Consider the following 27,151-nt stretch of genomic DNA (forward strand, 5'->3'; position numbering starts at 1 on the left):
CATTAGCTATGCCTCTTGGGTCACTTACCCCCCCCACGCTCACCGGAAGGCCGGGTTTACTATTTAACTTCTCGGTACATTTCCAAAACGCACGAAAATCATGATTCGTTTGATGAGTAGCTAAGATGTCCATTTTGATCTGGTCCTGGTGGTTTTGGCACCACCTTAATCGGGACTTAAAAATCTTCCTACTCTCACACATTTGATTGAATATGACACCTTGCGGGGGCCTTCCGTGCAATATCCACGTTTGGAACTTTATACGAGCATCAGTATGGGCTTGGCTGACGTGCCTATTCCAACCGACTATCTGCTTTTTCTTCCTACGCTTGCCTAAAATTCGACTGGCTGCAGCAGATTCACACAAGGCAGACACGATGTTAGTATACATAGTATTAATTATTTTTAAATGTTCAGTTTTGTGACATTTATGATCGGAACATTCTCTGAGGGCTGCCGGGAAATCAATGAGTCTTAGTTTATTATGACATTCTTGCCTATACCTATCAATCTGTTCTTGACTTCTAACCCCCCATAACACCTTATTATCCAAAAGAGTATGACTAGTTATTTTAGGAATTAGTACATCTAGTTGACACTCTAATATCAAGGGAAAGTGGTCCGACCATAACACGTCATACTTAACATACACTTTGATAATAGAACTTAAACAAGATTCTGTCACAACAGCATGGTCCAACCACCTCCTAGAACCATGCGCGTCACTTATAAAAGTGTAGGTATCCGAGTTCAAACCTAATTCCTTCACATCAACACAACTCCATCTCTGATCATCACAAAAACCGATAAGTTCGCTATAAAAAGGTTCGGTAGGATGAGCGTTAAAATCTCCCAAAATATATGCCGACTCAATATTATTATTGTCTATTAAAGAACTCACCGCGCTCAGACAGTCTGTGAAATCGGGAAGATTGCTCGTGCTGTCCGTGGGCATATAAACACTCACCACTAAAAAGTGTCTATCTGTTGACTCCACTTTGATAGCGCATATACGCGGATTATCGCACTGTATCACATTCACGTTACTAAAGGCGCTCGACCGCCACAGAAGTGCCACACCTCCGTACGGCCTACCACGCAACATGCCAGCCGATGTGTCCACTGCTGAAGTACCCGTGGCGGAGAAATCACTATCCATGCAGCTTAGATAGGATAATTCGTCAGGAAGGAGCCATGTCTCCTGCAAGGCTACTATGTCACAAGATTGGCACAGCTCTTTTATACTATCTATTGATCGCTTAACGTTTTTACAATTATAACTTGCCATTCTACACACTATTTTACTCATTATTGTGATTAAGGCCGTTTTCAATATTTTCTTTGTCCGCATATCTATGTCGGAAATGCACAAAGCGCTTAAATATAATATCTCGCGGCCATAAGGTTTTATCTAAAAATAATGAGACCTTATTTTCAGAAACAAAAAACTTGTATGCGTTATGCTCAGTCTGTTTTTTCGTAATAATTTTCTGCAAATTAATTGTCTCATTTGTTTTTTGTCGCACATAGTCCTGTATGTCCCTTTCGTTGGCCTCCTTATGAACATTAGATATAAAAATGGGCACTTTCTTTTCGGCAGCTCTAAATTTACATTCTGCGTCACGGGCTATGCCCCTTAACCCTGCATAACGATAATTAGTTTTATATTTTTTTCGTCGTTCTACAGTTATCCAGGGGTCCCCGTTTTCGTTTTCCTTATTTTGCTGACCGCGCGTTATCTCCGGTGCATTGCACTGCCGATCAGCTGTGCCGGCCGGACAGTTTTCTATCTCGGTCACGATGACGTCACTCCCGGCCGTTGCTAACAGCGGTGAGCCGGGCGGACTACGCGTAACATGTTTTTGTTCGACGGTAGCTATAAAACTCTCCGATGGTTCCAGTTCATTTCGAGTATGTGACGCTGATAAAGAATTTGTTATGGGGGCTTGGATGGAATTGTCCAGCAAAGCATCATTAAAATGCGACATGCCCATAGGGCCACTATCTAAAAAGGCGGCACCACGCTTATTTAAATTTACATTGCATATTGAGCCGCTTAGCGAAGTTTGTTTCATGTTAAGTACCTCGGCACGTACCTCCTCAAGCTGTTGTATACGAACGTAGTTAGACTTTACTTCATTGAGCTCCGATTTAAATAACGTAAGGTCTTTTATTAGTTTCGTGACATCTATATGGTCAAACGTCACTGGAGGTAGTTTTTCTAAATTTCTGGCCACAAACACCGGCAAAACTTCAGGATCAGTTTTTAATATTAGATTGACAATATCTTCCAGATCACGCTGCTCCTGTCCTTTATTTTTACGCACTATTTTTCGTATATCCGTTGGTAACGATTCAAATAATAACGCCTTTGACGTTTTTATTTCTTCAGTGGTGAACGCAGACACACATATTTTAATTAAGGTGCCCCTGTCTATCACTGAGATTTTATTTTGGATGTAAGATAACATTTCGTCTATTACGATATTGCACTGATTGCACTTCACTAACGATGTCATTTTTGTTTTTTACGGACAATAACTGCCGCAAACGTAAAACCGCCCGGCACGATCGAATGCGCGCGCGCGACTGACTATGTAAGACGTCCAGTCACTAGAAGAAACATTCTAGCGTGTGTTCAAAATAACTTTTCCACGCTCTTATTCTCTAAACAATAAAAAAACAAACAAGTGCGAGTCGAACTCTCCCACCGATGATTCCGCACAAATTTGTAGGTATATTATATATTTTCTTATGATTTCATTAAAAATGTATGTAGTTAATAGATTCTTCCATATACTTGTACCTATAGTATAAGACGATATGACTTGCCAAATCCATAGTTCTAGGTCAACAAAAGCCGGCAACGCACTTATAACCCCTCTTGTATTGCGGGTGTCCATGGGGTAAGGTAATCGCTTACCATCAGGCATTTCATAAATCATTTTAAAAAAAATTGTATTCTGCCAAAAAGCTTAATATAATAGCATATGTAAGAGGTTAAGAATACCTATCCTATAGGGGTAATTCCTTCATTCTCGATAGATCCAACCAGTAGATCCAAGATTAATGAGTAGAATCATAAAATGTGTTTGCCACTTAGGCATTAAATAGTCAAAGTATCACGTCACAGACGGTATACGTGCCGCGCCAGTGATATCATCAAAAATAAGTGAACATAGCATCGGCGTGAAACATTCAGGACTCTGAAAATAATGGCGTCATCAACGTCGGTGCAGGAACTGGAGGTCGAGAAAGAAAATATCTTATTATTCTTATTATTATTATAAAATAAAGGCGTATTCTGTTTGTACGGTCAAGGTATTAAATATCGACATGGACAAAGTGCCCAAAATATGTACACACTAAATTAATGTATGGGCAATAAAGTCGTGTATACATATTTTTGGCACTTTGTCCGTGTCAATATTTAATACATTGACTATACCTAATAACTTATTATGAGTTTGATCTGGATTTGTTATGGATATGATCTATCAGTTTCAAAAGTGACGCTTCTAGCTTATGGATTTTCACTTTTGGTACTCACAGATCATATTTATATCCATAATAAATCGAGGTCAAATTTATAAGCGGTAGTTACGATGAGAATAAGCATGTAGGTCTTTTTAATTTGTATTTTATAGCTAACTTTCCATAGTTATTATATCAATTATAGGCAAAGATGATTGAAATTAATAATGAATTTTTCATTGTACCTATCCTGGATTTTTAAACTGTTACTTTAAAATTTATACTGAAATGTCAAATGAAGCAATCAAATGAATCACAGCGAATGCAGCGGAAACAAAGACGATGGAAGGTAATATCAGCGAATAATTGGCCTCGCGACTGGATGGAGCGATCCGCTCTTTGAACCAATATTCCATTCAAATTATGTCAATAAAAATTCAAGTCGTCGACATTACGAATTTTGACAGAAAACATTCAGGGTTGTTAATTCGATAAAGCAAAGCTTTGCACGACTTGAATTTAAATAAATTACCAAATCTATTTTCATTCACTGTTTCCACGTCAAATTTTATTTGAATTTATTTTCTTGTGATATTTCTGCTGCTGTAGACAAGGTAGGTTTAAACAAAGGTCCCCTCCCATTGATATTGAACAACAAAGTGTTTGTAAAATAAAAAAGGCTTAAGAGTTGAGCTTTTCTAAATCATAAATGGCATTTTAGACTGATGCGGAATATGCAGCCTTCGTCGATCATTCAGGGAGTGAGTGAGTCAGCGAGCTATCTAATGACCCCCAGGCTTTGTCCGCTAGGAAATGAGAAAAGTTGTGACAACGACGTGGAGCTTTTTATTTACCGTCACCCCGTACCGTCCCTGGATAGATTTTCTTGTACCTGGGCTGTTATTAACAAAATTTATCGAGCACATCGCCCCGGGGCTAACCTCAGGAAGTCGTTTTACATAATCTAGAATTGTACGGGCCAGTAAGATGATCGGTAAAATTTTACGCGCTTCCGATATGAATTTGTAATACACAGTGACATTTTTATACAACAATCTATTTATTTGTTGTATTCTTAGCACGTAAGAACGGGGGTGTAATGGGTTAGATACAACATTGCACAGAACCCAAGCCAACCTTTCCCGAATAACCCCGATTCAACCCTGAGTGTTCGGCGGTGCTGGAGATAGCGTCTTCAGACCCAGGAGTGTTAAAAATGACCATACAAGGGAAGAAGCACAAAATCAGGAGATACGGAGAATCTGAGAAGAGGTCTTTGCCCAGCAGTGGGACACTCAAATCGGCTAAGTAAAAGATTAAATAAGCAAACAGGCAATGGTAGCTCTAAAAAGTACGATCAAAAACGCCTAGCTGTTCGAAGATTGCATAATTATACTCGAGACTTTTCCACTTATACCCCTGTGATCCGGGTGGCCTAGTGGTTATAGCATCTGCCGCAAATGTATAAGAGGCTGGTTCGATTCCGGCCTTGGCCACTGTAGGCTTATTTGGTGATTTTAATTTTCTATCGTAAATGACATCTTAGCTTAAGGTTTTAACTAAATCAATAGAATATATAGACAACAACAACGACAAGTAATCTAAGTGGATTTTGATCCTACAAAAATTTGTTTCGAATAAATAAATAAAATGTATCGGTAATCTACAGTTGTGTCAATCAAACAGATACGTGTCCAGTATCAAATAAATTATGTAATTCAGCCTTTTGTTTAAAACTTGTACCAGCTGGATATCAGCGGCGGTAGCACGGCCGGGTTCTTATCAGCTGCGGATTTTATCGTACATACTGTAGGACTAAGATGGTCGGCTCTTTATCATTTGCCACCACGCCTGTCACGTTCTAACAAGTATGTAAGTGCGAAAGTGACGGGCATAGTGACAAGCGATAAAAAAGAAACCATGCTGCCACTGCTGGTTATAAAGTGACAGGCATGATAAAAATACGCTAAAAAATAATATAGATTCTCCGATTACGCATTGTTGTCAGAAACCTAACCAAAAGGTACACGGGGATATAGCTCGCAATAGAGACAAAGTACTTTACGAAAAAAGTAAGCGGGTTTTATAAAGTTGTAAGTAATAAGAATGAGTTTGGCAGCTCGGACGACAAACACACCCATGTTTGTCAACATTGTAACTATTGACCCAGTTTTAGATCCTTTCTTGTAAAAAAGAAAAAAATAAAATCTACAGTTTCTGGTTTATTGTGTCTTTATCATAAATATTGTCTTGGACAAGAGAGGTCATTTCGTTTTAATAATCATACGTATACAGATGACTATTTCCAAATTTTGCAAGTGAATATTACCATATATGTATCTAAATATAGAGTCGAATAAATTTATTTTAAATACAAAATTGCATGCATAACCTACGCTTAAAAATAATTAACTTACTATATATGTTATTTGCTCTAAGATAGTCTTGAAGCAGATATTTTATTCAAAAGCTACCTACCGGACCAAACGGATTCCATCGGGTCTCAAGACAATAGAGACCTTGTATTACACGGCTCAAGCTGAACTTAAGATGATTAAAGTCGAGTGAATTGAGGCTCTAAACATGCAATTATGTTGTAAACGTCATGGTCTATTTACGTTTCCTTACTATATACCATCTTAATGTGTATAGCATAAAGTCGTTTCTGAAATGGCAGTATAGGGAGATACGAGGTTAAGAAAGTAAAGCTTAACCAAGGGTTTCTTGCACAATGCTGTCTAAATGAGAAAGGTCGTAAGAATTTACAACATATTGCCGCTTTCTTAGTTTGTCCAATCACGGGCGTAAGCAAGTATACAAAATGTACACTTTATTCCAATAGCCGAAGGAGAAAAGTGTATACGTATTTATGACGGTGATTGTACACGAACACTGTAGCGCACGCGAGATTAGGCACAGAAAACAATGAAACGCATGACACCGCGCTCCGAGAATTTTTGTTAATGCTTTGACGACAGTTTAAAAGTCACGAAACCTGTGTATGTAAGTGCCCATAGCTCTGAGCAGTACGCGTATGATACACTGTCATATAAATCTTTTAATTGCAGATCCGCCGCGGAGCTTGGCATCGCACGACTTCGTGTGTCTTATACCTTTGTTACACAGTAAACAAACCGCCATTCTAGCCCGGCTTACGTTGATCTGCGGATCGTTTCCGGTCCGCCACTCATCACTTCGCTTACTCCACACAAATAGGTAAATAATTCCGTCCGGGATCAGGGAACAATGAGCAGGACGCGGCGGCATGTCGCCGTGTGGAAATATGCCAACATGATCCGTCATGTGGAATAATCTCGTGTTACTGAGTCTTAAGCCTTCATCTTTCTTTAGTATTATTTTTAAATTTATATTAAAATAACTTGCTTTGATTTAATCTAAAATATTTAGAAAAAAGCACCACAGGTACTGATAGGTAGTTTCGATTGTGAATAACTGCAGGTAATCCAAAATGTCTTCAAATGAATGTAGGATATCGTCAGTGTCTCTCCTAGGCATGGATGTAGACACTTTTGAAATAATATTGTAAAACGCGGTTAACAAGCCAGTTTCGAGACATCGGAAAACCTGTCTAATACTAAATGTAATCTCTAATCTCCTTCGCTTGGCACCCGCACCGCGCCCGGCAGCACCACCGTCGCCCGCGGTGTCGGATAACGCGCTAATAATTCACACACACCCATAACTCAACCCCGCTGATGGTCGATAGCTGATAGCAGTCATAGCCTCAGACGCCGAAGATCCTTAATTAGAACAATTGTATAACTGCGTATTTGTGTTGAAATGATATTATTATCTTACTGGCAATTTAAAACTAACGTCACATTCTGATTGAAAAGTTTTATGAATAATATGGCCTGATTTGAACTTTAAGATACGTCAAACATTTGCTAAAGATACGAATTCAAAATTTCCAACATACGTCAAATATTCGCTAATAGCACAATCGGAATAGAACAAACCTCGAAATCTCTGGAACAGTCCTGAAATTTGATATGTATATAAATTAAGCCCCCTTTTTCATATCCACACCATGACATTTGGGGACCTCAAAAAATTGCAGCCATCTAGAAAAATATGTATCATCCTGGAGAAATTCGCGTTTTACTCAAAGTCTACGTTGTCTAGGAAAATATGGTGTAAGACAACATTAAAGCTTATTAAATTTTATACAAAAAAGTGCTGGATATCTTTGCGGAAAAACTACATCTTGTTATAGAAAATACTTGCTGAATCTAGGTTTAGCGCTTAATGCACTTCCCGGGGACATTCTCTTAATAGGAAACACGGGAGAATATGAATTCCACTTTTGTCTATACATTTGTACATGATCTACCCCAATATCAACATTTTACTCGACTGTGACTTAATCAGAAAGTAGGGTTATGGGTTTAAGTACTGATGATTCAGCTTGGGATACTAGCCGGATTTAAAAAAATGACATATCGGTAGATTTCTCTTGCCCTTCAAGACCTGTTTACACTTGTTTTATTAAAGAAAAATCTGTAGAGCCACTTTGAAAGAATTCCTAATATTTAATCAATTTTATTCTTGTAGTGCCTAAATTATAGAGCAGATTTCAATAAAACATACATTAATAGATCCGTAATTGGTACACAAATGATATGCAATACAAATTTATAAAAATTAATGAAAGAAAAATGTTTAGGGCTAAATATTGTGATTGCAAAAACAGATTTTAGGTCTTAATTGGGGTTCAAACAATAGTGACAGTAATAAAATTTGACACATACAACCTCTGAAATTCATGTTAACGTTCCTTAAAATTCGAGCTTTGGGGACCATGAGGATCAGGCGCCATCATGAGAAGTATACGTCTTTTTTGTATTTTCTTTTTTTTTCAGGAACTATGACTTTTATATATGTGAATATTGTGGTATGTATTAAAGTATATATGGCTGACCATTCTAGACAACTAATTTAGTCGTCGGACTTCGGACCGTCAACATCTCCTGAGGAAGCCTCGTAGAGAGGCGAAATACGTGTCGAGTTTTGTATATTCGGTGATGGGTTGTTTATTTGCGTATTTATTTTTGCAGTGAGAGGATCGGAACATTAATTGCATGTAAAAATACGCAAGTAAGTATAACGGGTTAGCACTGATTAACTAGCACGTTATCGTTTCGCGGATAAGCAAAGTAATATTTTTTGTCTTAATTATTTTATTTTATTCACAGGCCTATGCCTTATAACTATTTCTTTCTTTTTACTACTTTATTTACCTAAGTACGACAGGGCACATAATTCAATGTGCATAATTGTTATGAATAATTAAATTGTACCGCCACGATGGCATGTGATTGGTTAATTACGCTGGAAGCATCTCGTAATTAGACGATGCGGTGTACGCCCCAGGCGGCCACCGCATTGTGTTTGCAAAGAGATGTTTTACTCGTACTTTTAACTTGAATATACCGTAGGCAAAGTATGGTGAAGAATAAACATTATTAATTACTAAATTATGAAATAAGACTTTATTGTGTAAAAAAAATCTAATAAACTGCTAGGTACAGTCAGCATCAACAGAGGCGGATGAAACAATACTCCAAAAGTACCTCTTCCAGCTCCAACTGGGGAAGTACCTTCAAGAAAATCGCAGCCAAATAACACTAGACCATACTCATAGTGTTGTGTTCCTGCCGGTGAGTAAGGTTGCCATAGCTCAACGAGAGTGCGGACTGTTAGGGTCAGCAAGGCGCATGTAACACTTCAGGAGTTGCAGGCGGCCATAGGCTAACGCGACTGCTTACCATCAGGCGGGCTGTATGTTTGTTTGCCACCGACGTGTTATTAAAAACAAGTACCTGCCTTCCTGGATTTATTTTCCAAATAGAGATATATCTCTACTGTTCGCGATTTAATGTATCTGTCAATGCTCTAATAAGTACAGGGACTTAATTATATATATTTGTTAAGCCATTAAAAAATATATACTTTTGACGCGTATTTTGATCCGTAACTTTTGGTACTGACAATATTTACAAGGTTATTTCAGGAAAACAATTGGCACAGCACGCACTTATATCGAGCATTACTGCCACATTGAAATGGGAGCAACAGGGACAGGTTATTAGAACCGGGCATGTACAAGTAAAACCAAGCCATTCGGTTCGATATCAAAGGTATTGGCGAAATTCCAACAACATGCCGAGCACCAGCAAGTCGAAACCTTAGGCAAACTCATATAAAAAAATATACTTAGATATGTAGTTCTGGACCCATAGTTGTTACAGGTCTTGAGATACTGGTTTATCCAACGATTAAATTCACCTGAGTTCGAGCGTTCATTGCGCAATACACGACCTGATTGTCGTACAAACGTAAACACGGATGGTTGCCGGCCGTGCCAGTGCCAGTTCAAAGGCAGTGATTGCACTGCCCCAAACGTATTGAATTACATTTCGGGGATAATGGTGCTGTTAAATCCGTCTAAATTCGAAATGATATCACGTTACCAGGTGTGTTTCAAACCAGCCTCGAGGTTTTGGGTCTCATTATTAATCAATTAAGCGCAAAATGTCATTATAACATTTCTCAAGCGTTTTTAGTGATACGAAAATAGAGGAAAGGCATTTTATGAAGTGATCAGTGGTGCTTTAATGCCATAGAACAAACGAAAAGAATCCCGTGCGACAGAATTGTTTCCTACACTGCGCTATGAGAATGTACCGGGCTTAAGTATTACTTATATATATATTATCTTGTCTTTTGTGTAATTTTCGGAGAAGGTTGTAAAAAGGACGCATAAAAGTGATAAATGTAGGTATGTCCCTGGATACATTCGATTAATTAGTAGCAAACAAGACATCTCACGTTAATTAATTAAGGCCAAAGATAAGTCATCCTGGGCCACGCCCCTCCTCCCACCCTCCTGTCCCGCTATTTCAGTGGTCACCGCCCGTAAAATTGGCCACGATGTTACGTAAGAAACCTCTAGGTAAGATAGCTTTTTCGTTTCCCAATTTGTCTGAAGGTCTTGTATGTTATAAGTACACGATGTGTGTATAGTAAAAGTAGTGTTAGAAAGCATCTCTTTTGTGCCCGGTGCCGGTGGTGGTGGAAACATTGGGATCGACACACTGTACAAGGTCTATATGAAGATATAAAACATTGATTTAGTCTTCGATACTCATGTAAATAAACGATACTTAAGTAAATACAGAACAAAGTGCGTATTTTTTTATCTTGTCTAGTCCTAATCAGAATACCTACTTACCTATATTTATTAGTTACTTTAAATAACAACACAACAACGTCTAATAAAGAAAAAGGTTACAATTTTAGGAAAATATTTCTCACAGGCAAGCTTGCACAAGATTGGGCACGTTGGAATGAGTAACGGTTAGAACCAGATGCATCTAAATATTCAGTGAGGTGCAGCCGGCTGCTCAGTATGCAGTATTATAGCGCGCAATAAAAGGCAGCTACCGCTGGACACATAAATCCATCTGAACGGGTAATACTTCCATCTTCCGTGCCCTCGCCCGGAGTCATAACTTTCGCGACCACAGCCGTATTCTGGCATTTCATTGCAAATGTCTTTTAAAATAGCTGTGCTTTCCTCGTGATTAATGACCAACCTTACTGCATTGTCATTCTGAAACATTTCTTTTAGCTCTCAGGTACCTATTAAAAATATGCCTGAAATTTGAGGCAGAATAGGGTTGTTTCCATCTACAAATCTTAGGGTATAATTGTATCCCAATAAATTCTTTTGGATTATAAGAACATGTTAAACTACTTTTGGGGGACCTGTAATGACCATATTTTTGTAAATATTGAATTTAAAATATCTTTTGGCACACGTCACGTGACCAAACTCGAAACGTCTTTGAAGATTCTGATGACGTCACAACTCTCGGATTGACACTGTTGACAGTTAGGCGATAAACAACAAATGACAAATGTCAGTTGACAGCTCGTATCTTCTACGTGTGTATGTAGTTATGTGTCAAACCGTAAACTGTGACGTCACACAATTTTCAAAGAGCGTTTTGGGCGCGAAAGCATCCGTCAAAATATAATTTGGTAATTTAACATATTTAAAGCCGTTTTTAGTATAAAAGTTGAATATTAGGGCAACTTTTAGTTAATATAGAACGTAATACAAGCGTTTCAAAAAATTGGAAACAACCCTATTAGGAACAATACCACCTCGCTATGAAAACTCCAACCTAATAGGCTATGAAGAATATATTGAGATATATTATTGCAGCTTATATTCCTTATTGTAAGTATCTCGTTATTTATAATACATATTTGATGCATGAAACACTGCGATTTGAATAAGATTAGGATTTCGTAGTGCAATGTAGTCAAGTCCAGAGCGCAGCTATAAACTCAAAAAATAACTGGGGATGGTTGGAGGAAATAACTAATTTATTCTTATCTAACTGTCCTTTGCTATATGAAGCTACATGTCCTCCGTGTACATGAAGCTGAATCTGAAGCAGGTTTTCATATCGCTTGACTGCCACCGCCAGAATCGTCCAGAGTCCAGCACATTCCCAGTTTTGAGCGCCCGTATCCGCTGGCACGCTCGACTGCCCGCGCGTTCGCCTGCCTTACGCTTCGACGCACACGACATCCTCACTCGTATCTCCTTCTTCTTAGAGTCGAAAATCTCGAAAATGGTGACACATTTTTGTAAGCTTTTATCTGGCCCGTGTGCAATCTACTGTGTGTCGTTTTAGGTAAGAAGCCGAAGCTATTTCTGGGCGCACATATGTTACGAATACACATTAATGGATTTATGTATTTTGATAGATGCCTTAAAAGATTTCGCTGAGATAAAATATTGGCGTGTTTCCTGCAATATTTTAGCCGAGCCACTTCTCATGAGTTATGATCGCTTGTGTCAGTTAATAATAATATATGAACCGTTTATATATGAAACGAAAATAAATATGCGTTGAATAGCACACAAAATGGCTTATAAAACCGTAATAAATATCTTCAATTAAAATACATAACATTTTATTTCTATGACTAGTGCAGTAGATGACTTTCTTCAGACTATTTTTTTTCTTTTATAGTTAAGTTATTGTATTAAATACATAATTAAAGTTTTTTAGAAATTAATATTGTCGAGTTTGAGGACTACAACCACTCGTACGCTACAATAGAATTGTGTACTTACCTATCTAGGGTTTTTAAAGTTGCATTGAACACGATCAATGCTCTGCGCTATTTGTCTAAGCACCTACCTAAGTAATAATTAGGAACATACTTAACAACCAAATATGTTATTTTTTAAATCTAAAAATAATATTTCTTATTTACTTATTCATCCCCAGCAGATCCCAGGAGGGAAAAGCAACGTAACACCGAACGCCTCAGGCAGCGTTGTTCACAATATTCTGATACGGAGACAAAGGATATTGAGGATTAATTACTATCGTGACATCGTTTGTTGATACATAAATGTATATGTATGTAAACTTATGCATTATTTTTTGTAGGCAGTACGTAATGATTTAAGGCGTTTCTTTTTTTGTTTGTTTTAGAATTGATTGTAACTAAGAACCATTTTGATAACTTACTGTAATCATAAAGCTGCCAAAATAACAATAGTTATAATCAAAAGCATTGAAAACTTGTACCTATGTACAGTCACGTCTGAAAATATCGGTACAAAAAATGTGCCAATAATATGTACCTAGATATACACTACTTTAATATATGGGCAATAAAGTAGTGTATATATATTTTTGGCACTTTTTTTCATTCGTATCGATATTTTCAGACGTGACCGTACACAGACATTTCCATGAAAATCACTAGTTGTCATTGCCACTGCGCGTACATGCGAACCAATTAAATAAATCTAAGACTTTTTTGTCTGCACCCAAAAGCAAGCATTACGAGACAATTTGTCTTAGTAGCGCCGAGAAAATAAAAAAACAATTTATTTATACATGTCACTTAAAGCGGTTGGTAACAGCGATGTTGTTCAAAGAAACCCGACTTCATTAGATCAATTATTTAACCACCAGGGGTGTTAAGCACTAGTCGATAAAATAGTTTTGTGGTGGTTTTCCAGTAAATAGTACCTAAAAGTGTCACTAATTAGCGGTATATTATTACAAGCTTCGATGCGATATCAAACGAAATCCCGTGACTTCCATTCGTGACCATAGAACTATGTGCCATAGGTAGGTTCATAGTTGCCAGACATATTACCATTACGAATTTGCAGCTTGCTTATTTTATTTCTATTTTTGACTTCTAGAATGTAAGCATTTAAAACTTTATGTAGATTTTTCGTACCTTGTTACAGTGACAATAATATCAAACTCTTAGCGGCATGGTATTGATTATCGCTGTATTTGACTGGAACCTAATCCATATTATATTTAGAACAAAGAAGATTTAGACCGTTGTTCTGTAGAAAGCGACCAACATTTTATTTTTGTCAAAGTGACTTACACCGTAACTGAGTGGATTTTATAACTTTCTGCATTGATAAAAAATTAACTTGGTTGTTATCTGCATAACTACGGTCGCTTATTTTGGCAATGAAAACCCAATTAGTTTATAGCAACGACTAATGAGTCTCTTAGTAGGCCTGGAGTCGGTGGTATTGACACCTCTTTATAATAAACAGAGCCTTTGTGCGTTTATTAAATTTACTCGGGCTTCCGAAGTACAAGCGAACGTTCAAAGCGCTAAACCTTGGGCGACATTTAATCACGGATTGAGTCCTCTTTAAATATCGTTCCGGAGAGAAATTAAGGAGGAGGAAAATATCGAATGAATCAAGTAATGAAGGCGAAGTTAGCCGTTTATTTGATTACCATCGGCTGCTCGCGAGCACTTGATTGCTGTGACCTCTTCTGGGTCATCAATTCTACTAAGTCCCCATTGAGCTTTAATGTCAATTTGCTTTTATGTAACTGTGCTTAATTTTGAAATAATTTGAACAGTTATTCAAACAATTTCATTTATTTGCATACCGTGTAAAATCCACACAGCATATGTCAAAGCAGGAACCAACCGTTTGACAAACACAACAGGAAATACCTCAGATAGAATACCGTGAAGCAAAATATATACAACTTTTTTTATTCCAGTCATCACAACTCGCTTATTCATATTATGCAAAGCAGGATATCTACATTTGTAAGCGTATAATTCCAAAAACACAATGCATCTACATCAAGCTGGGACAACGCGGCTGAGGCATGGAAAACAAACGTCTCACGCTCGAGTAGCGCTGCATGCGCGCTTTTACCCTTTTCAATTATGCTAAGAGCGCGATAGGATTAAGCTTGTGCAGGAAGCCTGTAAATTTAGAGATGAACTGCATTTTCATGTATATCGTTATAGTCTAGTTGTATTGGTTTGTTGTGTGGTTGTATAAGGTAGATAATATAAGGTAGATAGTAGAAAAGACCGGGTTAATATGGGTTACAGATTTATTATTATTATTTTATACAGAAAAAGTTATTTGTTTAATCCATAACCATCATCCAATTAATTAAAACGCGTGCCATTATGTTTAGATAATAATATATGCAAGTCATTTACGAAACAGGTGTGATACTGGCTTATTTTATTTTAGTACCCTGGCTTTATAGTGGCCTTTGTAGTCGATGAAAGATGGTGTTTTGTGAACCATTCATTTCCTTTGGCAGGATTGGTTCTTAGGGCCCAGGGATGGATTTAAGAAATGGAGGCACCAAAATGTTTCTTTTAACTTCATCTTGATTTCTACATCATTTACGCTGCTAGGACAAGTTAGGTATCGTTTTCCTATAAACCGGGGATTTCGAATTCATTTATGGTAGGTGTCTTCGATGAACTGATTAAGTTGAAATTTAATATAGTTAATATATTATAGTTTGAGTCCCGTAGAAGGAAAAATGATAGTTTTTGTCCCGAAAGTCATCCCTTAAGTGTGTGAAAGGGGGGGTGGAAGTTTGTATGGAGAATCAATAACCGTTGAACTGATTTGGATGAAATTTGGTATGGTCTACATCTTTGATTTCGTTGTAAATTATACCAAACTTGACTTAGTACCTTAACTTAAACAGTTATTAACCTCAGACGTCGCCAAAGCTGAAAACCCTCCTGCTGAAAAGAAAAGTGGAGAATTTTTTATGCAGGTGAGGGCCTGCATCAAAAATTCTCCACTTTTCTTAAACACCTACATCTTAGGAACACAAAAACTAATTCTGTCAGATAAAACCTTTGGTTCAGTGAAAGCCGTATTTGGCCTTCCAAACGCAACCACAAACATTGCGAATGTTTTTAACGACCCAATTCGAAATTTGAATTTAAACTATATATTATTATCTCATTTGGATCTCATTTAGATATCATGTTGTGCGCCAGCGCGAATCCAGATTCGTGCGATGAATTAGAAGGGCGCCATGGTTCGAATATGGTTCTAGTACAAATTCTCAGCCTTATCACCGGTTGTGGTGTGTACAGGCAACAATAATTATTATTCCAACTATAACAGGAGTATGGCAACGAACCACAGCCCCAATCTTGAGACAATAGAGCGCACCTCTATTCAGAGCTCTGAGCTGTATGCATCTAATACGCAGCGCAAATGCCTAAATTACTTATCGTGTTTGGCCTGAACAGACTAACCCATCTCTTACTAAGGCCGCGGTGTAAACAAAAACTTTCAACGGTAAAATGTACCAAAAAAATTAGATATGTTTTGTGAGAAGTTAGGGACAAACGTTATTATTATTTACGAGGTATCCCACTGCAGGGCAAATGACTACCTCTTATTCTTCCTCATATTTTTATGTTGTGAAGTCTCCCACCATCCAAGCACACCAGCCTTTGTTAAAGAAGCAAATAATTATTATTTAGTAATTTATCATACGTCCACACATTGTATCGATGTTCGGTAGGATAAAGAAGTCTGCGGATGGACCAAAACATTCTGGAGGAGATTTTGGTACATATATTATGTACCTACTTGCAAGTACATAGCTGTTTTATCTTCTTCAGGTGCCATATCTTCTAAGCTCTTTGGGGATGTTGGCTACCGCAGTTCGAAACTATTCTCTATTTTCAATTTTTCTGTCCAGTGAGACAGCGTCGGTTCCTTTATAACCCTATATTTTTTTTATGTAAAACCAGCCTTCAAAATTATAATTCCTATTTCGTTATTTTTGTATATACGTATGTAGTTTTCCACATTATAATGTTATCATCTTGGGGTTCAATATCCTAATACTAGTACAAATTACCTCCAGTGAAATTTGAATCATTAGTAAATGGAACAGAGTTGCCTATGATTTTTTTTTAAGACAAAAAAAAATTCAACTCTATTTTCCAATACTCTTGATCCAAAATAGGCTGATAAATTTTCTTGTACGGTGGGCCAGTAGAGGTTAACATAGGTGAATAGATTTATTCCTCAATCTGCCGTTGACCAGAAACGCTGTAAAGGATTCGAAACGCGATCCATAATCATAGTTTTATTTTAAAGTATATTCCTCTATCTCTTGTGACTCGACCAGCCATAACTCAGTAATCGGCGGTCGATACTCGATCGTGTCTCTCGAGATTGAATGCACTGTCTCCACACGCCCTACCCTCTGCCCCGCCGCGGGTTGCGGTCTCTGATTTATTTAAGCTGCACCAGGTTACTGATTGCCGGATTTGCGTTCACTCGGATGCAGTCAATGTGGCGCTGCAACGTGAGTCCAGGTGTGTTAGAGTGAAATATATTTTACGTTTTCTACTGATGTTAGGTCACTGGTTCTTTTGATTTTATTCAGTAGGAAATTTATAACGATCATCGTAAAAACAGAATATTCAGTAATACGTTTTTAGGCTTCGAGATAAAGTCTCATTTACTTTGAAAGCGATAGACTAGAGGGCCACTATGATGATATTATCATAAATAATAAAATTATTATATGTACTTTTGTATTTACGTACATTTATATGAAGTACCGCAATTCTAACATAATTTAAAAAAAAAAAACAATAAGCAAGCACTCTTGTTTTATGCACTCCAATGCATATTGTTTATTTTCTTCTAAATGAAGCACCCCTTACCTATAAGTATTGTGTGGCTTCTTTCCTGTCGCTGAAAGACTTGGAAGCTCAAGATATTTATATTTCATCTAACCATTTTGTTGTGTTTGGATCTTCGGATGTCCTTTTATCAATTTATAGCTACTAGAAATAACGTAAAATAAAAATAGTTTCACGCTTTGAACGGCTAGAAATATGCTTGAACATCAATTGGGATAATAAGCCCGTACGTAACAAAGCAATAACCCATTTGGCATGGCGAGTCGCGTAAGGATAAATGTTTACGAGCCCCAGCCACGCGGTACACGATTTGATGAGACGTTTTTATTAGATGCTGACCTCGAAGATAAACACTGGTAACATTTTTTACATAAACGTTACATAGCTTCCACTAGTAAGCTCAACAACTTTTAAATTTTTAGTCATAGATTTGATGTTTTTTCTTATGTTCTCATAAAAGCACACCATATTTTGTTTTTACTATTATGTTTACCATTTTGAGGAGCAAATAAACACAAAATAATCACGTTTCGAGTAAGAAGACCGTATAATTATTAATTTCACTTTGATTATACATGTTGTTATACCTAATAAAACACATTGAAGGTCTCCTAGGTAAATTTAATGTTCCTAGAACTAAAAAAATATTCGAAAAAATTATCGACATCTAAATAGGAGTATTTTTTAATATACATTTTTTAAATACACTACTAACTATAACTAATATAATATCTAAACAGTGTGGATATACATACTATGTTAAATTGAACCGTTTGTAAAAAAAAATGTTTATTTAGACTTACTTCCTTGCCGTCAAACATTTAAAATAATTTTACAGTACATATGGGGCTACTTTATAGCACTAGTGCGAGAAGTAGCATATTACGTTACTGTGTCGAACATTTAAAGGGCCATATGTACTGTAAAACGTTGTACGATACATGTGCGAATAGGTAATTCGCAACTCGTGTCGATTTAAAACACTCCCTTCGGTCGTGTTTTAATTTATCGCCACTCGTTTCGAATTTCCTATTTTTTGCACTTGTATCGTAATGTACTATAGCAGGGCCCTGTCCAAAATGCTCTTTTTATTTATATTAAATTATAAGAAAATAAAATAAATGGTTAAATAATTACTTAGTCATTTGTACGCGTATTGCGAACTGGCACATATGTTAACATTGTTATTTAAGCTTGCTCCAAACGATAGACGTAAATTTCACAGTTACAAAAGGAGACTCAAAGAAATGTATAAATCTGATGCTTAATGCTCCATTTTTGACCCACGTTGCACGCCGCAGCAGCTTGCGACTGTTTCATTTGAAAACGATAATTTACGAGGCAATAACTCGATCGCGCCGACTGCTGCGATTTTTATTTAAAACAGCTTCGCTCGCTCCCTCTCCGCACCGTAGCTACGCGGCTCATCTATCTGTAGCCAACCTGCCGAAGTTATTTCATATTTATTACTTTTATTAGCAAAAAATTGAATTTATAGTATTCTATCGGGGCCGCGCACGTTAGGTCTGCCATCTTGTGGCCTAAATAGGAAATATAAACTATTCATTGACTGTGACATTGATATAACACTGCAAAGCATGCGCTGTCCTCTACAGTTTAGACTTTCATCGGGAAATTCATAAAGATAAAATTCCTAATTTTGAAACTGACATTTTATCACGCCAGCTGGCGCATTATGATTCTATATTCTGTTTTGCCATAAGAATTGTCAAACAACATACTTTATTTCGAAGAATTTAAAAACATTCTTCTTGTTCTCAAAAATGCCTCATGTTGTGCGTCAAATCATGGAAATATAGAAGATCACTTATTTCCCAAGGACACGTTATGCAGAAATCGGTGGAAAAAAGCTTTGCGTAAAAATTAAGGTAAATAATACAACCCAATTATACAGGCTGCATTTAAAAAAAAAAAGTATTTAGTAAAGATTAAATACACAGGTGAGCAAAGTTTTAATGAAGTAGATACATAATTTAGAGCTTGGCTTGGCCACACATGCTGTGTTCCTTACGCACGAATCACCACTTAATATCTGAGATATTATATAGGTGGGCACACATATGGAATATCTTCTTGTTTATACAGGTGTACACTAAAGATGTGGTTTTGATCATATACTTCCAACGTAAAAGTAAAAAACAGCACGTAAGCATAAACAAAATTTAAATAAACAATGAATTTACAGAACATAGCTTCAAATTTAACAAAGATTACCTTTGTATTAAGCAAAAGCAGACGTTTATACGTTTACGTTTAGACGTTTATTTAATACATTTCTTTCTAGAAGCTTTGCTTGAAGTTTATGTACTTATACAGTATAGATGATGACATTTTTACGTTACTAACTGCAAGTAAAGAACCCGCCAAAGTCACAAAACGTAAACAAAGGCCGGTCCCCAGTAGCGACATCTGCCCAAAGCTTTCAGTGTGCTTCCCAATCGCAATCTTTGTATCTATCGAATATAAACGCATGACATGATCTATATGTAGATATAGCCCTTTTTTTGGTCCTCTACTTGATAGCCCACAAAGCAAATTAAAATTTAAAGCTACGGCTACTAGCTTACCGGCGGACTATCTCAATGTACCTGTACAATAATATAGTGCTTATACTCAGTCCCAAAAGTATAAACACAATGTTTCGAGATAAGACAGCCTAGATTGCCTTGGGACTATCATTGGAAACTGTCGCGCTAGGCAGCCAGTTACGGAGACTGTATATTCTAAGATGCGATATAACGATTCTATGACTATTTTAAAGCTGGCCCGATAATTGTGTAGTGAGTTGGGCAAGAGCTATATTTGAGTATAACGTTGCTTAGCCATCAGTGAAACGGGAATCCTTTCAACGAATCAATCCGAGAGATGGGCAGATTCATCGCGCAGAGGCGGCGACAGCGAGGGAACAATGCCTAGCGGGGCAATTGACGTCGCCTCTGTCGCGAAGGGCCGAGCTGCAATCTCGTAGATTAGTCGCGCTCATATAACACGCAGTCAAACTGACACCAGGTTGGGAGCGGTGCTTCGTTGTTAGCATTTTGTGATTTATGACTAAAGTATGAACACCTGCAAGCAGCGAGCATATGTTACATTCACGTAATTAATCGACGTTGATTTTTTAGGAACTATGCAAACAATACTTAGGTAACTATGCCCATAATTATGCCATATAATTAGCCAAAATTGTATGTATATTCTTTCAGGAGCTCTTCAATATTTAACACCTTTCAATGCTATAACTATTTTTAATTGCGTTTTAGAAATATTACAAATATTCGTTTGCATGTTTGTTTGCTTGATCGCGACCGGATAGCGTATATTCACATATAGTGACCTTGCCTATGAAGCCGATAGTTTCGGGTTCAAATCCTGGTAAGGGCATTAATTTGTGTGATGGGCTTGGATATTTGTTCCTGAGTCATGGGTGTTTTATATGTATTTATATATTATATATATCGTTGTCTACGTACCTATAGCACAAGTCTTATTGAGCTTACTGTGGGACTTAGTCAAGTTGTGTAATAATGTTCTATAATATTTATTTATTTTAAGGTATCCGTTGATAAATGTCGCCGCCACACCGCATGACCTACATTTGGATTTAGTACGAAGCGTACTCGTAGTTACATGATGAACTATCAATATATAAACATTACATACTGTCTAGTTCATAAAACGACAGTTTTATCTTTCATTCCGTGCGACTGCACACCGTACTGCCGTGCAACCGCGAGCACCAAGGGAGCTGTTACTCTGATTAGCGCGAGTATCAAACGTGCGTCGCCCGCGCGGCGCCGACTATTCCTTAATGGAGTATATCCCACTGAACTCTTGTTCAATGAGACGTGTTTTCGAGGCGAGCTTTGAAATTCCGTTTTCGCTTGATCACGCGGAAGTCATATTTTACGGGGTTGTAATTGAAGGGTAAACTTAATTAAAATTGCTTAGAGTTAATGGTGTGTTTTGATGATTAATTGAGAGTAAGGAAACGCAGAATCGTTTCTTGAAATAATAGTAGGTATCAAGAAGACTGGAAATAATGGCATAATTTTTATTATATCACCTCACTATTCAAATTCACTAAGTAACTGACAAGGTGTTTAGTCTCCGAGAATAATAACGGAAGAAGACCATACTAAATAATTTAATGTTGAAGAAGTTCAACGTAGCGTAGCTACTTGTCAACTTACTTAAGACTTCTAAATATAAAACTTAGTTATTCCTATAATTTTGTAGCAGAGCTAAATAGCTCTTAAATATCAACCAACTTTTAGTCGTTACAGATTTGCCTCGAATGTTCTCATTATCATGTTGAACAATGTCTTAAATCAAAACTCACTCTAGAGCCGAGAGCGGCGGGAACTCATGCCATTCGTTAGTAACTTGTACAAAAGAGGTTGAGGTTAAACGTTACGTAAGATCTGAACTAATCTGTTCAATTGTAGTAAGCTAAAATAACTATTTTTTAAATAAAGTAAAGGTAATTAAAAGTTTATATCAAAGTATGTTAACAGTCTGCGAACATTGAACATACTCATATTCATTTTCCTTTATTGATAAAATTACATATTTTACATGTCAAAAGTCACATATAATTAGGTCGATGTCCATTGAAGTACAATTAAGATAATAATAATCAAATTCAATACAGTAAATAAAACAATATAAAAATAATCAGAACATTAACTTATATTCACTTATATTACTTAGGGTGAGTAATAATTACTAGTATGACATTATACACTTTCTTTTTATTAGCCTGTTTGAGTGTCCCACTGCTGGGCAAAGGACTCTCCTCTTGATTTCCACAACTCCCGATTTGGTGTTTCCTCCGCCCAGTTGTTCAGGAATCTGTACAGGTCATCCCGCCATTATATAATATATGTTATATAAAATATATTTTTATATAATAATTATACAACATCTATATCATTACAACGATGAAAATTATCTGCAAGACTCAACTGACCACTAAATGTGTTTGCACCTAGAGATGACAAAGATAATATTCATTGCAAAGGTTTTATGGAAACATTGTCCATTTCCACCGAGCTTGTTTGATTAGCTCGTAAGTGAAGAAGGCCAGTTAGGGCGTGCTGACTGGGAAACGGGTTTAATAAAACGTTATGAGTTGTGTTCTAGCTTCGAGCTCGTCCAGTGCATGCTATTCCATATCATCCTTATCCAAGGTACAGGCGGTTACCGTTTATAATGTCAATGTTTTCCGCATATTTTTGACATTTTATGTGTCATATTTTTATGATTAATCTGCATCTCACTCGTACTCACATATTAGTGCAAGCGAGATGTATAGAAAGTAAGTGACGCAGATGATAGCGAATGTGCTTATGACTTGGCAATCGCACTAAACAATCTAATTTATGTGTTACTTTTAAGATACATTATGTTTCCATGCGATGGCCAAATCATTCTGTTTATTTAAAACATAAAAGATTTTTAATCTTGATAAGGTCACTATAAGAGGTTGTTAACTAATTACGTAATAACTTAATAGAGAAGTTCCCTTAAGTAGGGACTGAATAAATTAACCGACTTGGTATTACATGGATCTCATAACTTTTTACGGTAGAAGAACTGAGTTGCGAGACTTGTTTTTTTTTTTACATGTTATGTTTGATGGCATTTTACTTACGTATGTCAAAATCTTCATTTTGATTAGCCTCAGTCATTGTAAAAGTATTAAAAACTCCCTTAAAAAATATTTACTAATATACCAGATTATAGACAGATTGTTTATCTAAATTGGAACGAAGGAAACAGCTTTTTAATTAGTAAAGGTAACATACTACTAAAACATTAAAAGAGCGCTCGCTTCCAGCCTGCTTTGGTGACATCGGCCCCTGCAAATAGTGCCCCGGCGATAAAGGGTGCCTCTCGCAGCGCTGCTACACCCCCTTTGCCAACACCGACCGTGTACATTACAAAAGAAAAATGCAGTCACAATACACTACTTTTATAGAAACATAAAACCTTACTCTTTCTAAATAGAAGGCGGAAAAGCCTTTGTACTGCTGTGTCACTTTCCACAACTCGGGCAAAATACCTTCCTAAAAGGAAATAGCTTTAAATTTAAGAAGCATGCGAAACTGATACGCAATTAAATTCCCTTCTATACAACTATCACATCGTTCGATTTAATTATTTTGCCGAAGATAGATACATAATTAGTTATAGGTATCATTGATTTTTGGTTATTCGGGCTAGGCGTCGATTTTTGAATTTGGAGTGCTCGATTTCGTGTAATTCCCTTCAATTTATCTCCACTACTAGGCATTTAAATTCTACTAATACTCGTATAATTAAAAACGAGTGGTCACTACCACTTGATTCCCAATTTTTATTGCTCGTGTTTCTGAAAGATCAATTCGCAGTTTTCCACAGATTTTCGAGTGACGAATAGGAGCGCTCGAAATTGAAAACTCAGCCCCCTGGTTTAATAGTAGGTAGATTTTAAATATTATGTTATAATTATAACTGTACCTCCGCATTGTAAAGTCAATAAAAAAAAAGATTCGGCACAAATTATACTTATATCGATAGTTTTTATTTATCGATCGTTTTACCCATTGCGTAAACTATGAGTCAAGGTAACTGAGGCGACATATTATTTTTTCACGTCACCTATTCGGAAAAGGGCTTTTTCTTTTCTGCTAGGAGGACACTATTTATTTGCATACTATTTTAGCCTTAAATAATAATTTGAAATAAATTTATTTCCCAGGTGACGTAAAAAGCAGTACGTATCACATGTTAGCAAAATTACTCTCGGGATTCTATTATAGAATCCTTCGCTTTGTTCAAAAGTAAATATATTATCTTGCTCCCTTGTGACACAATCTACTATTGTTTGCTCCATCGCTGTATTTGATCTCCTAAATGGGTCTTATATATTTTATTAATTTTATTGCTGCAGTTGCGTATTAAAATTAATCTACAATTATATTAAGAATCAAACAAACACGTAGTCATAGTAGATAACCTACTTACAAAAAAAGAAAAATATTAATAATGCAGTATCCATAGGTACAGCAATTTGCAACTTATATGAATATACATATATATAACATTTTGCACTGTAAGTGTTTTATTTCAATTCATTTGTTTTTTTATATTTGCATCCATGACTGACACCTTCATACACAATATAGGTACACAGTACATGAACCTCTGAGGGTGCGGCAAAAGTGTGGTTAGTCAGTTTACAGGACAATATCTCCCAAAACGTGTCTGTTCTTTTATACTTCTCTCTAACATATTTATATCAAAATAAATCAAATCGAAGCTGAACATTTTGGGTACCTACCTTTTATTGTTAGTTAATTCTGTTTTTTTTTTTTATATATATAATCTTCTCTAATATTTTTAAGTATTTATGTGTTTAAATTATCAATATTTTTTTTATTATAAAATTTCCTAAAAAGATACTATTAAAATTGAAGAATACTTATATCATAAAAATGTACTATTTTTATGTAAGTATGTATGTACTGTGTGTGTAATTGTAATATATACATATATCTATCATAAAAAATATACTATACAGACTTTAACAATAATAACTTGAATGTTTCCTTTATTTTTAGCCTTTGGTTTATATTTATTATTATTAAATTTTTCGTTAACAAATGCTTCTGAAAGCATATATCACACAAAAAACTGAAAGCATCCGTTGGTATGGGTTGTGCTCTGCTTGAGAGCGACTCGTTTATGTCGGAACCGCAAACTTGTATAATACCACGAGGACAGGTTGTGGTCTAGATGTAGGTAAAGGCGTTGTTAAAAGCCGAGATGTAATTATAGTATATTAAATGAAAATTAATGTCATGCAATTTTATTATAACAATGCGTAGAAAAAAAAAACTTAAAAATACTTCATATCTGCCGTTTAATAATCTCATATCGTCTAATTAAGATGCTACGCATCAGTAAAGCCGATTAAGCAGATATATTCGCTCGAGCAGACTTTTAAAAGTATCACAACACAGAAAAATAAATTACGATTTACGGCTCAAAAAGTTATAATAACATGATTACAAATCCACGAAGCCAAACAGGATTTACACGAAGTTGTAACACCCGCGTCTCTCCGCTATCGGAAAAATCTTTATTGGCTTATCCAGTACTTCGTTGTTTAGAAAACCTTAATCTCGTGAGAGGTGGCTATCTCTCTTGCGCAGGTGAGGGGATTATGGGGGTCTTGATAAAAGTTTTCATTCACTGCGCTTTAGACACTCCTTTAGACGTTGAAAGTGTTGAAACAATAAATTGTTCTTCGATACATTTATCGAACCGGGTCAAATAATTTTAAGACGTAATTAAAAATACTCTTTGTAGTTCAGATTAGAAGCAGTATTATCTACTACTATTGGTACCTATAGAACGTAATGGCCTAAGGTTTGTTAATAAGTTGCAAACAAAATATGTTGGTTTGTTCTCATTAATTTTATTATTTAGAAACTTCATCGTATTTAGCGACCTTAGTTATAAAAAATCTCAGTATATGAATATTTATAAATATTTTTGACTACACGCTCTCCAGCTTTCGGTCGCAGGTTGTAGGTACCTTAATAAGATTTTTCTACAATAACCAAGGACTATTAAATTACAAAATTCGATTAGAACTATTTTTCTTTAAATTAATGTTTAATTATTGATTTTGTGGATGGTAATCAACTCGTGGTGTTTATCGCATTTTCCTATTTTGTTACACTATAATTTATATTATGCCGCAGAACACCTCTAATCCTTCCAATCCAAGTGCTTCTCAAGTTACATGAAATAAAATGACAACATAATATTCTTCTTCTAGCAATCAATTCGCCACTGACACATTTGAGGCACCATAATTCGCTTAGCCTCAAGAAAACCTAAGAAAGGTCTAGTACTCTTAATTTGTTTACTCATTTCAATGTGCATATACTACCTATATCAGTTTAATTTATTTAACGTTGTTTCTGTTCGTAGATTTTTCTTGGTGCCACCCGCCTTTCGTTATCATCATATAATAACGAAATCACAAGAGACAATAACATACGCCAGCGCAAAAATAATTTCTTAACAACTTAGACTGGCTTAATGAAACATTTATTTTACTACGAATTGTCTTTGATCACTCTCAATCCTTTATACTGTAGGTTCGAAAGCTTTTGAAGTGTCTACGAGTGCCATTTCATTCCTTTCATGACTCTTTTAACTCATTGCTGCTGCATAACTTTTAGGGGAGAGTCGGGTATATCGTGCCAGTTTTTACTTAAACATAAATATTTTGTTAATGGAGGCAGATACAACCGTGTTTGAATATGCATTTAAAGTTCAGTATCTTGACCTACTTAATGTAAGTAACTAAATTAACTTAGTCAAAATGTATTTTTTCGTAGGGATTGCCAGCGGTACGATTTAGCCGACGAATTGGTTAAATCGTACCATCAACATTAAAGTTATATCCATGAAACATTTTGCATGTTTATTGCTTAGTTAGTTTCAATATGAAATATTTATTGCTAGATACAGAAGTTGTACTGATATTATCCAAAAATTCTTGGTCGTTTAAATCGTAACTATGCCCGTAGTACGTTTAAACGACGAG

General features: G+C 36.2%; 1 protein-coding gene across 1 annotated transcript; it reads right to left on the reverse strand.

Annotated features, from left to right (window-relative positions):
* Positions 1–792: 792 nt before the first annotated feature.
* On the reverse strand, positions 793–2,587 carry LOC133519194 (uncharacterized). The gene has a single exon (XM_061853174.1). It carries the CDS (start codon positions 2,517–2,519, stop codon positions 1,302–1,304), a length of 1,218 nt encoding a protein of 405 aa, XP_061709158.1. The 5' UTR covers positions 2,520–2,587; the 3' UTR covers positions 793–1,301.
* Positions 2,588–27,151: the final 24,564 nt, after the last annotated feature.

This window comes from Cydia pomonella, chromosome 6 (assembly GCF_033807575.1).
Source record: "Cydia pomonella isolate Wapato2018A chromosome 6, ilCydPomo1, whole genome shotgun sequence".
Taxonomy (NCBI): Eukaryota; Metazoa; Arthropoda; class Insecta; order Lepidoptera; family Tortricidae; genus Cydia; species Cydia pomonella.